The sequence below is a fragment of the Sitodiplosis mosellana genome, unplaced genomic scaffold (genome assembly GCF_009176505.1).
Source record: "Sitodiplosis mosellana isolate CC-2019 unplaced genomic scaffold, AAFC_SMos_1.0 Smas_scaffold_1, whole genome shotgun sequence".
Classification (NCBI taxonomy): Eukaryota; Metazoa; Arthropoda; class Insecta; order Diptera; family Cecidomyiidae; genus Sitodiplosis; species Sitodiplosis mosellana.
Genome location: NW_022595244.1, coordinates 19,296,684 through 19,313,208, shown reverse-complemented (window position 1 = coordinate 19,313,208; position 16,525 = coordinate 19,296,684). Strand labels below are relative to the sequence as shown.

Sequence of the window (16,525 nt, the reverse complement as noted above, 5' to 3'; positions counted from 1 at the left end):
AAAATAATTTCTTGTGGGATTCATGTTCAAACTTTTTCGGTGCAACAATGAAATTTTTAACAAATATTTCATAAAATAGGTGGAAAATATTGTTATTATCCCAAACTAAAGACCCGAGAGGAATTTTTTCTTCGACAATAAAATCAAATCCAAAATTGATAACTTTATTTATCCCGTAAATTTCCTGCAGTACTTGAAAAAATCAATTTACAAAGAACTCTTTTTTCGTCGGAAACTAACAAATTCAATTCTGCAAGGCCAACATAAATCACACAGGTTTTTGTATTGTTCACGGAAAAGCAGAAGTCGGTCATTCGTATTTTTTGAACCAGGAAGAGAAGCCTATCAAAAGCCATCACATTTTTTAACTGACTATCACTTAAAGTGAAGTCACAAGTGAGATTCAATCAAAAAAATATTTTCAGCGATTTTAATGTTTACAAAAAACATATTATTCCATCGAATTTTATGTTATTCAATTGTGACGCATGAAAAAAGCCACGAAAAAACCCTTTGCTATTGACACAATGCAGTCATAAGCAGTAAACTGTTTGAACGCATTGTTTTGAGCGGTCCGTTGCTTTTTTTCACAAAGCATTGTCACCAAAAAGCAGCTTGAATATAAATTGTAAGCGATATGCAGCATGACACATTGATAACGTTGAAAACACGTTCGCTGTTGAGTTGGATATACAGGTGCTCCTTCAGCCATTATGATGTTGACATTGTTATAGTGAACGATGCATTTTTTGAGCGACAACAAAATTGTCTGGTTTTTGATCCAAGCACAACGAAATCATACAAGCTATTACAGGTGAATGGCTTTAGAGCACATACGCTTTTGCCAACAAACATGGATTAGGTCGAGAAAAATGAAGATAAAATATTTCAAGCACACCGAGTCCATTGGTGGATTAAAAAACAGAGAAAAACTGCTGGGATTACCAACAGTGATTAGATTAAATGAGAATGAATGGCAAGGTTTTAAATAAATATATGATGTTAATTAGAGCATACGACGTCTGACACCGCTTTTCACATTCAAAATTCACTTTATTATGAAAAATGCCGTTTAATTTTACCAGCGATTTGGAGAACCAGACCAAGTCTGAAAGCAAATGAAGTGAGAAATGCACGTCAGTGTCAGAGGTTTACCAAAATTAAGAATAAATCCACCGAAGAGGGAAAACTGGATTAGACTAAAATCGACTGAAATTCACATCCAATTCTTAGTCAGCTTAGTTCAACCATTTTTGATGTTCTGCTTATCAGTTTTCCGTTTTTTCTAATGAAATTTTTTTTTACCAACTTTAAAAGAACCTTCTTCATTTAACCAGATTTTGTACACTATATAAACTTTTTATGAAGGTGTTCTGTTTTTTGCTAAAATTCAATATAAAATCAATAGATGGCGCTGCATTTCTCTGTATAAATCATGCAAGTTAAAGCTATTTTGGTTTGTGTCTGCGATAATTTAAAGCTGTCTATAGTCAATTGATTGTTGTCTTTGACAATAGTGGAAAGCTGTTGAAGGTTCTTTAAGCGAATGTTAATAATTTCATAAAATCCCTACTAGACCATGAATACGGTATGGTTTTCAGCAGATCTGCAAATGTTATTCACTATTTTGTATCTATTTTAATAAAGTCAAAATGAGTTCCGTGTGTATGTGTGTGTGCGTTCGTGTGGGTCGAGTGTAAAAGTTGAATTGTTACGATTAAAACGAGACTCTGTACGTGTTTATGCTGGTGGTTGACATCCATCAACTGGTGAATGATGTAGTGAGTCGAGTGAAACGGAAAGGAAGGGAAGGGAAAGGAAAGGATATGAAATCGGATTACATTGTGTAGTAGATGTGACAACAAAATATGCCAAACACAGCGGCAACGACAATCATCTGATGCCGTCGAGCGAATATACACGAAAGCACATTGTTGCAGCACATTTTCAACGCGGCTCGCATCGCATTTATTAAAGAAATGTTCAATTGCAGTAGAAAATGTAGAGCATATGTTATCTCGTCATGATATACGAATTCGAGAGCTTAGTTTTTGGTTGCTGCTATGCATCGAGATGGGAAAGGGGTGGGGATTCTACACGAAACTTTGCAACTTGAGTATGATTTGGTCGTAACTTCTATTCAAACGCTCCGTTACTTTATGTAATTTTATTTACAATGCCTCTTGCAACATACTTATCGCACGGTGCGTGTTTTTCTGCAAGCGTTTTATGTTCCAAGCAGGCCGAAATTCGCGTTTCATTTGCAACTCAGCTTCTGAAGATGCATTTGCTTCTAGCATATGCATATTTTATGTGCGGCAATTGCTTCGATTTTTCGCGTTTTTCGTGGAATACAGCCAATGTTATGCAAAGCCAACCAAGTGCATGTTAACCATCCGCAGAACCATACTCAAATATTCAAACATTTAATATTGTATGTTGTTCGCTCCTTCGTGCGCGCGCTGCCTGTGATGCCATTTCATATCATTTGCACTGTCAGCCATAACTCACATTTTAAACTGATTATGTTCACATCAGATTTATTAATATAAAAAAAAACTCCTTAAAATATGACACGAGTTTTCTATACTTTTGCCAGCACGAGCTAGATACATGACATCTAAAATTAGGTCTGATCGTTTGAATTAAGCTGTACAAAAGACGAACGCGGATTTCATATTCCATTACAGTCTGAGTAAAAAAAAATAATCAGTGCTTCTGAGCATATATGAAAAATAAAGAGAAATCTACGACACGTCATCCTTCGCCACCCTCTTACACGTGATGAACCAACTTTGAACCCGCATTCGCTATCTACTTCTTTCAACATTTTCGGATTTCATATGCAAAACATGGAAAAATACATAAAGGTCATGAAAATTTGATCGGAAAAGGTATTTTTGGCTCAAGCATACTTACAGCGCTCTACATTTAATTGAGTAACCATCTCAAAACCTCATATAATATGAGAACTTTACCAAAGTTTTAAACACAAAAACATGATTGTCTTTTATTTGGAACTAGCCAGATCGCTTCGCTCAGCTTCCTCACTAGCGTTGCGTGGCCTAGAAAAATTTACAATCAAAAATTCGTCTAAAATCCAAATGTGTCTTTTCATACGCATAACAACAGAGCCATGAATTAAAGGGAAAATGAAGTTAAAGTGAAACACCGTCCGACAGACTACAATCTATATGACCAACATTTGAAAAATTGATGAAATTGAGATACGTATAATCACATGTTGAGCAAATGTAACATTCCTACACGTATTATTTTCTTTTCAATACATTTGTCTCCCTCATATTAACAAACACACGCAAATTATAACCATAAAGACTCTATGACCAATTTTTCGAGGATGGATGACTTTTTCGTTAATTGAAACTCACGGAAAATTGACTATGACTGTGTATAGGGTGCATAGCACTTGAAGCGGAATTTTGAATTGGATTAAAGTATTAGGCAATGCAAAAATAAACCGGAGTTTGGTTTCTTTAGATAGATTGAACCTTTAGCTACACAATGAGAGTATTCACATATTGTGTGAGATGTTAAATCGGCCTCACACATGTGCGCTGTACGTGTTTGGAGGGAGAGCGTCCGTAGTGTATTTTGAATGAAAACTGGACTGTGATAAGAGATAAGTGATATCTGTCTTCAGCAAAGTTGTGGATCAGGTTGAATCCTCTCATCTGTAATGCAAAAAAACCCGAAAAACGCAATAATGTACCCACTTTCACACCTATTTATTTCAGTTGCTTCGCTTCGTTGGATAGCTGCCCATTTAACGGCTAAATTTAAACATATATGCGAAGCTGGCACGTATTAAATATAATAAGTTTGTCATTTACTGACACGAAACATGAGATCAATGAGTATTCGGTGTGATGTATACAATACCGATGAAGTAGCGCACGTTGGTGTTATGCATCAGTGACTTTATCGTGATTGTTAGAATCAGATATTCTAGTTCATAATTTCAACATTTGACATAGAACGAATGGTATGGTCCAATGAATCTAATTAACATCATTTTATTGACACTAATGATAATAGTTCAAATAAGAGCTCTAAACCAGTGAAAAGCGGTTAAAATGTACAATAAATTTCACATTCTTCAATCGATAAAAGTCCATGGATGAACGATAATAAAAAATACAAAGCCACCGTTGGTAGTCGACTTAATGAATAGAACGATTGGCGTGCGTGGGATAGAAATCAAGATGCTGCTGAACAAAAATGTCATATTTCCATCGCATCAAGTGTTTACAAACTGTTTTATTTGGCTAAGTAGTATTCTTGATCTCGATCTCAATCTCAATGACATTACACATCGTGACATCGACAATATTGTTCTCGACGTAGTTGTACCGGTCGTCAACTCTATCACATTTGAACACGAAATCCATGGATGCATGCAAAACAAATCAAATTGTACAGAACAGAGAAAAAAATTTAATATTCAATTGTATACACAATACACCTACAGTCGAACGTTGAAAAAAGATGGAAAAAACCAAACAATATATGCCAAATGAACAAAAGACCACGAATGTCTTTTTTCTGCTTGTCTATGTATGAGGTTAGCTCATTTGCATGAGCGTCAACGTGTGAATGAAATTGTTGAAATAATTGCTACTCTGTGAATGTTTTTATTCTAAATTCCTCTTCCATCACGTTTCAAACATAATAAAAATAATAAAACAGGGAAAAGAATTCAATCTAGGTCCATTTAATAATTACTCATTATTTTGGTTTACAAATTATAATATCCTCCCCCCAAATTACCCATTTATGCGAGAAAAAAAACTGCGAAAACCAATACAATTAACGAAAATATTTTTTGGATGTGAAAATAAGTTAGAACGTCAAGTGATGCTGAAAAGCCGTGCCATTATTTCTTACATCAACAGGTACATTCATATCCGCGAATCTGTGTTCTATTAATCAGCTCTCTCTCACACCGGAGTCAGTATAATCTGATCGTTCGTCGAGTGCATATACAAATGATGTTGAGCTCAACTAGTTCTACAACACCAGACGTGTTATGCACAGAGCAGAATAAACAAATCTCTTTAAAATTTATCTGTTTACTAAAAACAATCAATAATAATGAAATGAAGTAGAACGCGACCAAACGATCGAACAAACGAAAAATTACGTGCAAAAGAAGTGAATTGTTGACAAATTCAACTACTTAATTTTTTTCACGTCCCTAAAAGTTTGTCGTTACATTGTGAAAAGCAAATAAATAGTTCCATTTAAACTGAAATACAATTGTTTTATTTGTATCCATTGTGAATTGCGTATTTATGCGCACTAAAATCCAATTGAATAGGTATATAAATAGTTGGTTTATTCATTCGTATGAATAAGTTTGTATGTGATCTTTTAACTAACAGTGACCATTGACCATCTATATCAAAAACTATAAAGAAAACTGAAACTAAGATATATAAGCTATTCCATTTGTACGGAATAAACCGTGATAATAGACAGTTTATTTAAGAAGTTGTTAAGACAGTTTACTGCTTTTTTTTATTCATAATGGTTTGGACTATAGATTTCGAAAAGCATCGGTAAGAACTACATCCCAAATGCAACATTTTTTGAGGGCGTGTCAATGAAAATAAATGAAAAAACGTTTTCCATTCACGAATGACATGAAAATGAAAATGATAATTTTGAAATAAAACGCGCTGTTTATTCATAAATGCTATTTTAAAATATCATTGGCTATTGTTTCCTAACTTAACAATTTTTATATTATATTTATTATTATTATTTATATTTATAAATTGTCAATTCACAGTCATGATTTTCAAGAGACGAGACGAAATTCGTGTTTCGTGAGAACGCTGATTGTTTTGAATGTATTTTTTATCATCGCGATAGCGCTTTCGATAGCTGTGATATATCGGTTTGCGGCCCTCATTCAAGAGAGTAAGATGTTTATTATATACATATGCAAAATCTATGGGTGAGATTGAGATTAGTGTATGTTTCACCGTCTTCGTATTGAAATAAGTAAGATTAGAGATAACTGTATTTTGTAAGTTTGAAAAGATCAACTATTTTTGTGCAGATACCAATTCAGTATTTCTTGTCATTAAAATGAAAAACGCTAAAAACCACGAGTGAAACAAATTCACTTTGTCAAAATATAAGTAGTCAAAAACATACACAACTCTCAATCTCACCCATAGAAATGCTATCTATAATCTCAATTATTGTGACATCACGAAAATGGATTTATTTTGATTTATCTTACTGGCGACGTGAGTTCATTAAATTAGCGAGAATTACGGTGTGAGCAAGTCCACAACAAAAAATGTATGTATCCGCAGTTCAGTAATGAATTTTTAAAAATGGCAATAGAAAAACAAACAATGACGATAAATAGAATGTAGTACCACTTCCGTTCGCTCATACAAAATAGAAAGAATTCTTTTGTATTGCATTATAACAATAATACTGGTTTTTTTACATTTTTTTTATTGTCATGCAACTATATAATTAGACAAAACATCAGATGTATGTCAAACAGCAGAATGCGTTAGTGCGGCCGCAGATGTAATTAAATTTATAGATGCTTCGATCGACCCGTGCAACGATTTCTATGACTTTGCTTGCGGAAAATTTCTCCGTGGAACCATACTAACAGACGATAAAGTATCAGTGGATACATTTGGCATAGTAGGCGATAAAATGCAGTATCAACTTTTGCGATTAATCGATTCACCTATTGAACGTCGTGATATAGAGTATTGTCAATTATTTTAAATAGTTCCATCAGTCAACTTATTAAAAATTTCTTTTTAGATCGTTTCGATTAGTGAAAAAATTGTTTTCATTATGTATGAACCAGACTCGGATTGAGGAGCTCGGATTGACACCAATGATTGAAATACATAAATCGCTGGGAGGATGGCCCTGCGTTGAAGGCGATCAATGGAATCAAAATTTGACGTGGAATTGGCGAGACAGCAGCAAGAATTTGTTAAATGCAGGATTTGGACATTCATATTTGTTCAGCATTTCAATCGATACGGACATGCGAAACTCATCTCGAAAACGCATTGTGGTAAATCAACAGCATTTCATTGTGGCTTGGCCTTTGATTTTCAGGATTATAAAGATTTTTTGCAAATCAAATATAGTTGGACGAGCCATCGTTAGGATTGAGTCGAGAGTTCTTACTGCGTGGTATGAATGATAGTGTCGTACAAGCATATTTCGAGTACATGATTGACTTGGCTGCTATTTTTGGAGCTGATAAAAATCAAAGCAAGAAAGAATTATTGGACGTACTAACATTTGAAATGAATCTTGCAAATGTGCGTAAAATTTAAGTCGATTTCCAGAATGTGAAGTTTGAATATGGATTTTTTTTTATTTCACTTTTTCTTAGATTTCGACGCCAATGGAGGAAAGTCGCAATTTAAGCGAGCTATACAATCCAATGACATTGAATGAAACACAATCTAAATACCCGTACATCAATTGGGTTGAATATATAAATTCATTGCTTCCACCGAATATTAGTGTTACCGAAAATGAAACTGTTATTTTTAATTCAATTTCATTTTTTAAACATTTTGGAGATCTCATTGGAACAACATCGAATCGTACCATTGCAAATTACCTATTTTGGCGTCTCACCGAATATTCAGCCTACTACATGAACAGCGAAATAAGAAAACGGCAATTGGTCTATGACATTGTGGCGATTGGGAAAAAAGAGCTGTCAACTCGTTGGAAAGAGTGCATATCAATAACAAACAATGAGCTTTCAACTGCCGTCGGAGCTCTCTACGTTCGAAAATACTTTCGGCGTGAAGCAAAGCAAACGGCAGCACTTATGGTTGAACAAATTCGAAAAGAATTAAAAGATGTCCTGAAGAAGAATGAATGGATGGACGCAAAAACCAAACTGGCGGCAATCAATAAGGTTGACTCAATCATTACACACATTGGTTACACGGATGAATTGTATGATGACCGCAAATTGGATGACCTTCATAAAACGATGGACATTGATTCAACCAACTATTTGTTATCTATTTTGAATATAAACAAATTTTATACGAACTACGAAATCAATTCATTGCGGAAACCTGTTAACAAAACCGATTGGATCTCACATTCGGCACCAACGCTTGTAAATGCCTTCTATTCATTTGAAGAAAATAGTATTGGTGCGTATTGGTTTGGGTTTGCTCTTTTTGTTTGAAGAATATTCATTTATTTATTTCTGTAGAATTGCCGGCGGGAATTTTGCAGGGGATGTTCTTTTCTGCTGATACACCAATGTATTTGAATTTCGGTGGAATTGGATTTATTATTGGACATGAACTGTGAGTTTTCACTATTTATTTTTTTAATTTTTCAACTAAGAAGTTCTACATATACTTTTAGAACACATGGATTTGACGATGAGGGACGGCAATACGATCAAAATGGGCATTTATCGAACTGGTGGAACAACGTGACAGAGATTCAGTTTTTGGAACGTGCTCAATGTATGATCGATCAATACAGCAACTTTACAGAACCCCTTACCAATTTAACGGTTGAAACAGTTTTTTTTTTCACTTGAATTTTTTTTCATATAACTCAATATTTAAATCTTCTATGTCGAATCAGAATATAAATGAATATTTAAATTGTACGATTTAGTTGAATGGCATCAATACACAAGGAGAGAATATCGCTGACAATGGCGGTATCAAATTCTCATACAATGCCTACAAAAAATGGATAAAAGAGAACGGGGCCGAGCAACGATTACCGGGACTACAGCAATACACACCCGAACAGATGTTCTGGATTGGAGCTGCCCAGAAGTGGTGTTCTATCGATCGTACTGAATATATGAGATTGCGAATTTTAAATGGTGTTCATGCCCCGGACAAGGTATAATATGATTGTAACTTTGTTATATAAATATTAGATTAAAATTTATTTTTTATTTTTTCTTCAAGTATCGTATCATCGGCTCATTTAGTAATTCAAATGAATTTTCGCAAGATTTTCATTGTGCGCCTGGAGCTCCAATGAATCCAATTAAAAAGTGTACGGTTTGGTGATTCATTTAGATACTTCTTCAAAGACCTACCATCGATATAATTCTGTATTAGGATAAAGAATGACAAAAAGATGAAGATTTTTTGACTATTCATTTTTCAATGGAATACCTTCCAGTATCTAATATTTATTTCAACGGCATCAAGTACTAGCTAAACTAATTGAGATGTCAGATTCAATTCAAAAATTGTTTGATAGTATTATTGAAACTTGTATTGTAATACAAGATTAAAAACCAACCTGATAAATCAAGTTCATGATTGATTCAAGTAAAATTATGTTATCACAACTGTGTTTTGAATCCGAAGGTATATTATCTTATCTTTCTCTCAAAATATGAATTCGTTATGCGGTAATTGGTGTCGATATTAATAACTCTAAAATAATCTGTATTATTGCTTCCAAAATCGGCTCCATACGTTTACACACAAACGAACCCGCGTACGAATTTCCCCTCTTTTGTTCCGATACGGAGTATTACGCATACACTCTTAACTGGAGTAAACATCAGTGCGACTTTTCCATGCGTAAATTATAGTGCTATTTATACATGCGTAAGTTTGACGCTTGCTCCAGACTGGCACAATCAATTAGGCGGATACTCCAGTATAGAGATACTCCGTATCGGAACAAAAGGGGAAATGTACACGAAATTTTACATTTTACAATAGATAAAATCGATTTCCTAAAGATGGCTCATTGTCAACGACAGAATTACCAAAAAAAAAAATTGAAATTACTCCCTCCCTGGACTCAAAACCTTCAGAATTTCTGATACTTTGTGAACATATCTCCATCGACTAAAATCAATTTCAAAATTATTTGAAATCATTGACTGAATTTCTATTGTTACTATTGTGGTTGTCACAGGTGCTCTCATCACACGCTCCCACATTATCCGTATTCCGTTTCTATAGTAACGATCCCCAACGAAAGAAAAATTTGTACAAAAGCTTTCGCTGTGCCTTTTCATGGCTTTATTATGTGCTCCGTTTCATTTGAATTGACATTTTTTCACACTCCAATCGCATTCATCTGGTTTGTTGTTCATTTTCCGAATGCTTCCTATGCCACAGGCATGGAATACGAAATTGGAACTGATTGACAGAGAAAAAAAATATAATATCGTAAACCATCCAAATTGTAACAATTGAACAAATAGACTAATCTTCTGCAAAACTTTGAAGGGTAACTGTTGTTTTTTATATCATATTTGAGGAGAACACGAAAAAAACTTCCGATCATATATTCATGACTTATTTGTATTTTTTTTAGAAAAGTGGTTTATTTTGAGACTATGTTACAATTAGAACGATGTTACTATTTGGATGGTTTACGATAGAATGGGAATAAAGAAACAAATTATTTCCTTTTTCGGCTGGTAAAATGTTTCACCGGAACATCTCAAAGGCTTATTCATCGATTTCAGTTGGAAAATATGAATCAAACATGATACTCGAGTTTTTTTTTATTCACCATTCCACAAAATACGCTTCCGGAAATATTATATTCCTGAATTCGAATCAAGCTCAAGTATTCGCTGTGTTATGAATTTCTGTTTGCCCCATCTTATTTGATGTCATTTGCATTCGCTTGCAGTCACATGAAGTACGAAATATTTATTATTTATCAACGACATTAAGTCTGCTTCGTATTTACAAAACGATTGGCAACAGTACTAAAGCCATTTTGTTTGGTGTGTACCCGGAAAAATCTCAAACAACATACGACATACGACACATAACACACTCCACAGACCTTCAGTGTAGTGCGAGAGCACAACGCATTTACAAACAAATATCATGTGTTTGCCCACATTTTTTGTTGTTGTTGTTGTCGTATGCTTTGTGCGTCAAAAACAAATAGGCAAAAGTTTGAGTTCAAGTCAATTTTATGCGGAAAATGGTACAAACCGATTTGTGAAAGTCGCATGTGAATCGTGTTAAGGGTGTATAATACAAACATACGTTATACATAAATATATGTATAATGTGCTTAACCGACTTTGCTAAGTAAACGGAAATGCCAAAGCGCGCTGCACCGCACTCTTCCTCCGCCCGTGTAGCAGTTATGACATTCTGGCCGAAACGAAAGATTTATTTGGGCAAGTTTTGTAAGTGTGTGCAACATTTCATTGCAATGCCGACCGAGACTGGCTCAACAAAAATCATTTAATTTCATAAAATGCTGGCAACTTTTCGGCAAAGTCAATAAAAAGAACACAGTTGAGAATGGGAGAAGACGGCTCAACCGCAGCAATGAGAAAAGGGAAACGAACATTTTTATGTGTTTGCAAGCCGTAAATTTCTTAAACGACCATTACAATGAAAAGAATCGTTTATATATTTTATTTCTCTTTTCACATCTTTTTTTTTGCTCGGTTGAGAGACGCGAAATTCAACGCAATTTTATACAACTTAATGAAATGGGACTATAGCGTTTGCAGCGCACACATATACGGCCTTTGCATCGTCGGTATCGACAATGAAATTTACTCACTCACTCATTATTGATTGCCTTGCCATCGCATCAAGACTGAGCTTATTTCAAACGTTCATTTCTTCAAACAGCACATGTACAGAACGTCGTCATCACCGTCATCGTCATTGTCGTAATTTATTTATAAGCGTATTTGATACAATAACTTAATATTGCGCACAGTAAACATAATAACGCGAACATTTATGTACCCAAACTGAGTCAGTTTGCATGTGAGACTCATTTTGGAAGTAAATTTTCAATGTGCCCTTTGCATATGTGTCCACCCTCTACACCCGTCAAAACTTTACTTGCTCAAGTTCACATTTAGCAAAGTCGATTCCAGGAAGTAAACTCAAATAAGGTATGAATCGACTGAATTTTGATAATTTCATAAGAAACTTGTTGTTATAGGTTGAGGATAAAAAGGTCGGTTAAGTTTTCTCACTTTCTGCGTTACGGACGTCAATTGCAAAGCTACATTCAGCATGATTTACACCACACTGACATCCTGGCATCTTTTCAAATAACTTAATTTTACCTCTTTTCGTCGTCGGGATATTGCCACAACAATATACACTACCTGAGGTTTTGATATTTGCAATTTGAAATTGACGCCGTTTCGATTTGTTTGTGACAGTTTTCATATTTCGAATCAAACAAATATGCAGATTTATTTTCTCCTTAGAAAACCAATTTCTTAAAAATCATTTTCACGTTTCCTTTGACAATTCGTGTTAAAACCATACCAATTCCATGTTGACTCATTCTCATTTCAATATTGAGTAAAAAAAATTGTACACGTATGTGTTGGCAACGGATTTTGTACAATGCAAACAGAGGAAGGAAAAAACAGTGTAGCCTTATTTTTAATTTAGAAGTACAAGTGTTTCCATTAAGAGAATTGGTGACATTTCATAAAAGTTTTGTACCAAGTTTTTGTACAGCCACAGAAAAAGAAAGTGGTACAGAAAGGTAAGCCCACATTTCACAGCTACACACACATATATACACGCATAAGTCAAATTCATTTTCGAAACACAAACGGAATACGGTTGCTTCGTTTACATTTAACATTTTGAATTAATAAAATGTGCACCTATACGAACGAGTCGATCCACAGGACAATCGGAATCGGTTCTAGAGCGGGAGAGAGGGAGCGAGAGAGAGTTTTCCCATTGGATCGTCGCGCACACGGTGAAGCCAAAGAGAAGAATCTTCCAGCAAATGGCAAATATAAAATGATGCATTTCAAATTCCATTAGAACAGATAGAAAGTGCATAAATGTCATTTGTATGCTATGAATTTAAATGCCTGTATTTGTGTTTCAGACATACAATATTACGCTCGAGTAATTCGAAAAGAAAAGTTAATAATTGAAATTCATCGAGCGTATGGCAAGTTTTGTACAGAACAATTTTTTTTTTTGCGAACTTTATCACCTGAACAAAGGGATAGAAACTGGTGAAGTAATGTGACTAAAAGGACACACACCGAGAGAGAGAGAAAGAGAAAGGAAAAAACCGTATTCGACCCAATCCAACATTAAAGTAAATGCAAAAAAAAGAAGTACGCAAAAGAATCGAAACTATGCAAACGATGAAGGGAACGCGTAAACACACGTGTAGTGATCGCAAATAACGTTGAAATTAATGTCAAAGGATTATATGAATATGGTTAATTCAATGTTTGTTAAAAGCTCGTATTCGCAGGGCAGCACTTACAAATTCGATCCCATGCTGATGCAATAAAACATGCAAACATAGAGTCGAGAGCTTACGATTCACCCGAGAACGAAAGCGTATACGCTCACAAGAACGTGTCCATTAAATATTTCTTAGCTATTCAGGTAAAAGCCATGCTGCTGCTGCTGCTATTGCAGCCTTCGAGAGGGAAGGAAAAGAGAGGAAAAAAAAAACAGCACAACAAGATGAAAACAAGCTGAAGAAAATTTACATGCGACACGCGGATTAGGGAGCTTCAGTATCAGATGAAAATGTTAATGTGATTCAAACGAAAAGAAATATAAACCGAAGAGAAGCAGTGAATGCATTTATTTAATTTCTTCGGCTGTGTGTGTGTGTGTTTCACCATCATAATCTATTTATAAGTGAAAACGTTTCACATTTATCGATGGAAATGGAACGTTTCTTATGTTCGCTGGTGATGGTACAGCTCGCTCTTATCATTGATGTAGGATCAGTTTCCAGGGAGTTCATGAATCATTCAATAGCTTTGGTTGCTTCCTCGAATTTGTTCGCATTTTATACTCTTGCGGTTGAAATATTATGGCGATATCAGTGTGCTGAGATAAAACCCCTTTGGAGGCAAAAACACTGAAGATAAAAGTAATAATTGCGTTTTATTTTCAAAGAAACAAGTCCCCGTTTCGAAGGTTCATTGGAAATTGCAAGGCAAAAGAATTTTACGCTCATCAGCACTTTGCGCAAATTTATTTCATTTTGCATACCCGCTCGACAATAACTGCACTTGCCCTTCTCTCTCTCTCTCTCTCTCTCTTTCTCTCTCTCTCTTTCTCTCTCTTTCAACTCTTGCGTTTCGTTACGTTTTTTTTTCTCTCTCGTGCAATTCAATGAACACATCTTGGAAGGAGTCAGGAGAGTGTGCTCGTTCAATAAATTCACAATTACGTTACATGCACAAGCAGCTGAAAATGCTTAGTTAACGGTACACTACCACTGTTTATCGTATTTTACGGTATTTCACTCTTCTCTGCGTCCATGCCCATGAATGCGACTCAACGACAATTGTCGTACTTTTTCATTAGATATCATCTCTCTACCGACACAAAGTAAACACTATTTCCCAAACTACATACACCATTCCGGAATAAAAGACATAATTTTTCCAGTTTCATTGCCATGTAATTGAATATTTTTACGAAATATCCATAAGCATACAAAACAACAACACCGACAGCAACAGAAACAACACCGAATCGAGAGACCACAGTTCAGTGAACGCTTCAAATAGCACTACATTTCCACTTATCAATTATGTAAATCGCTCATCCAATTTGATTTGAACCAGAAATGTTAGATAAGTTAAAACAGACATCAAAACCTGCAACAAAAAGGACGAAATGAATGAAAAAAAAAATCCCTTTTCGAAAATTCAACAGGAATACATTGTAAGAGCGAAAAAAAATCAATTCTATTGGGTGCTGACGATAGGTGATCGTTATGAAAAATATAATAATTGTATCAACCGTTACATTAGCGCGTTAGCATCTCTAGTTCATATCAAAAAATTACCGTATAAAATGCACCATTGTTGAGTTTGTAGAACTCTTTTGATTCCGACACAAATTGATGATGTAAATTTGTAATTGAAAACATTTCCACCTGAAAATGGACAGTATCAGTTTAATGCACTAAATATAGGTTCATTCACCACTTACATGACGTTCGAGCTCATTGGGGAGGTTGCCATTGAATTTTCGATGTAAAACATTTACCGCCTCCGTTATCTGTTTGAATGACACACATCGATGCGAGAAATGGAAACGCAAAGCATTACAAATCAGTTACATCCGAAGAAGGTGGTGATCAAAAGCATAACGAAAATGCAAGCGTAAACGCATTAAAGGACTATAAATCGATTTTATTCGAAAATGGCAAATAAAAAGGATGCCCATTGCCCACTTTTGATCCGAATGGATCAGCTTACAGTAAGCCCATTTATCGAAACCGAACAACTTTATTCTTTATCCTTCTTTGCATGTGGTCAATATTTATATGATAATTTACGACATACATTATGTAATATGCTTTTAAAAAAGTCGGATTTGCATTTACGGCCAAATAAATATTTGAATAATATGGTGGTCAATTAATCGCTGCAGGCGATTCATACCGTGGCCGAGTGGAAAAAACAACAATTCTGTAATGAGTGTTTACCTGTTTTTTAAGTTCATTGGTCCCACTACAAAGCAAATGAATTTCCGTGAAATGAAGTAGCCCCTGCATGAGTGTTGAAGCGATAACGTAGAGCGGAGCGGATGGTACAAACACAAATATTTCCTCATACACGATGAAAAACTGTGTTATAATAAAAAAAAATGAAAATATATTCGATTAACTTTGAAGAGTTGATCAATTGCATTTTTACATCAAAAAAAAACTTTCAATTGAATATAATAATGTTATTGTTTTCAGTGCTATATCATTCAATTTGGCTTCAGCTTCAAATTTCAGGTCAATGCATACATGTGCACTACAGAATTTTTTTACCGATTTTTCCCCATCCACTGGATTACTGTATCAATTGACAATGGACATGGAATCATGCGATAGTCACAAAAAATTTGATACCTTTGTATATGATAGAAATTCGATTTACATATATTGCCTTAAATAAAAAGTGCTCACCTCAAAAATGATGTTGAGAAATGCATTCAAAATGGCTGCATTCAGTTGAATTGAATGATTTTTGCTTAGTTTGTTGGCAATATTGTCTCTCAATTCATCATGCGTTTCGATTAGAGTTGAAATACTGTTTATTGCTGATTGCAATTGACGTTTATCGGCAGTCCCATTGTGTCGATTGGTTGTATGCTTGACCAGCCAATATGGTGATTCCGGTATTATACTCGCCGATATTCGATTAGCTATGTCACTTGCAATCACTTCCATCATTCTGTTAAGTAAGCGAAACAGCTTCGTGTACTGAACGATGATTGTTGAGAAGTGCAGTACAAATGAACTGATGAAAATGTTCGGCAGTGTACCGAAGAATAAATCGTAAACATGTTCGTGTTCGCATCCATGGAACGCAGACGAATATTTCAAGCAATTGAATGTGAAACAACACCCAATGATGATACCCATGCGAAGGAGACGAAATTTTGTCAAAATTCTGAGATTAGTCAAAGTTTCACGTAAACTCGTCGATTTGAATTGGTTTCGGTTCGATCGCTTTGACCAATAGGTAAAC

General features: G+C 34.9%; 1 protein-coding gene across 3 annotated transcripts; it reads left to right on the top strand.

Moving 5' to 3' along the window:
* The first annotated feature begins 4,916 nt into the window (after positions 1-4,916).
* Positions 4,917-9,167, top strand: LOC129565214 (neprilysin-2-like). Of its 3 annotated transcripts, none has more exons than XM_055439814.1 (10): positions 4,917-5,341; positions 5,816-5,946; positions 6,524-6,767; positions 6,826-7,087; positions 7,164-7,340; positions 7,415-8,201; positions 8,264-8,360; positions 8,422-8,575; positions 8,683-8,919; positions 8,988-9,167. In XM_055439814.1, exons 1-10 carry the CDS (start codon positions 5,316-5,318, stop codon positions 9,090-9,092), a joined length of 2,220 nt encoding a protein of 739 aa, XP_055295789.1. In that variant the 5' UTR covers positions 4,917-5,315; the 3' UTR covers positions 9,093-9,167. The 3 variants fall into 3 exon arrangements, with proteins under 3 accessions (XP_055295789.1, XP_055295781.1, XP_055295799.1); XM_055439806.1 differs by having other exon boundaries at positions 4,918-5,582; XM_055439824.1 differs by lacking the exons at positions 4,917-5,341; positions 5,816-5,946 and adding an exon at positions 6,219-6,336.
* The last annotated feature ends 7,358 nt before the right edge of the window (positions 9,168-16,525 follow it).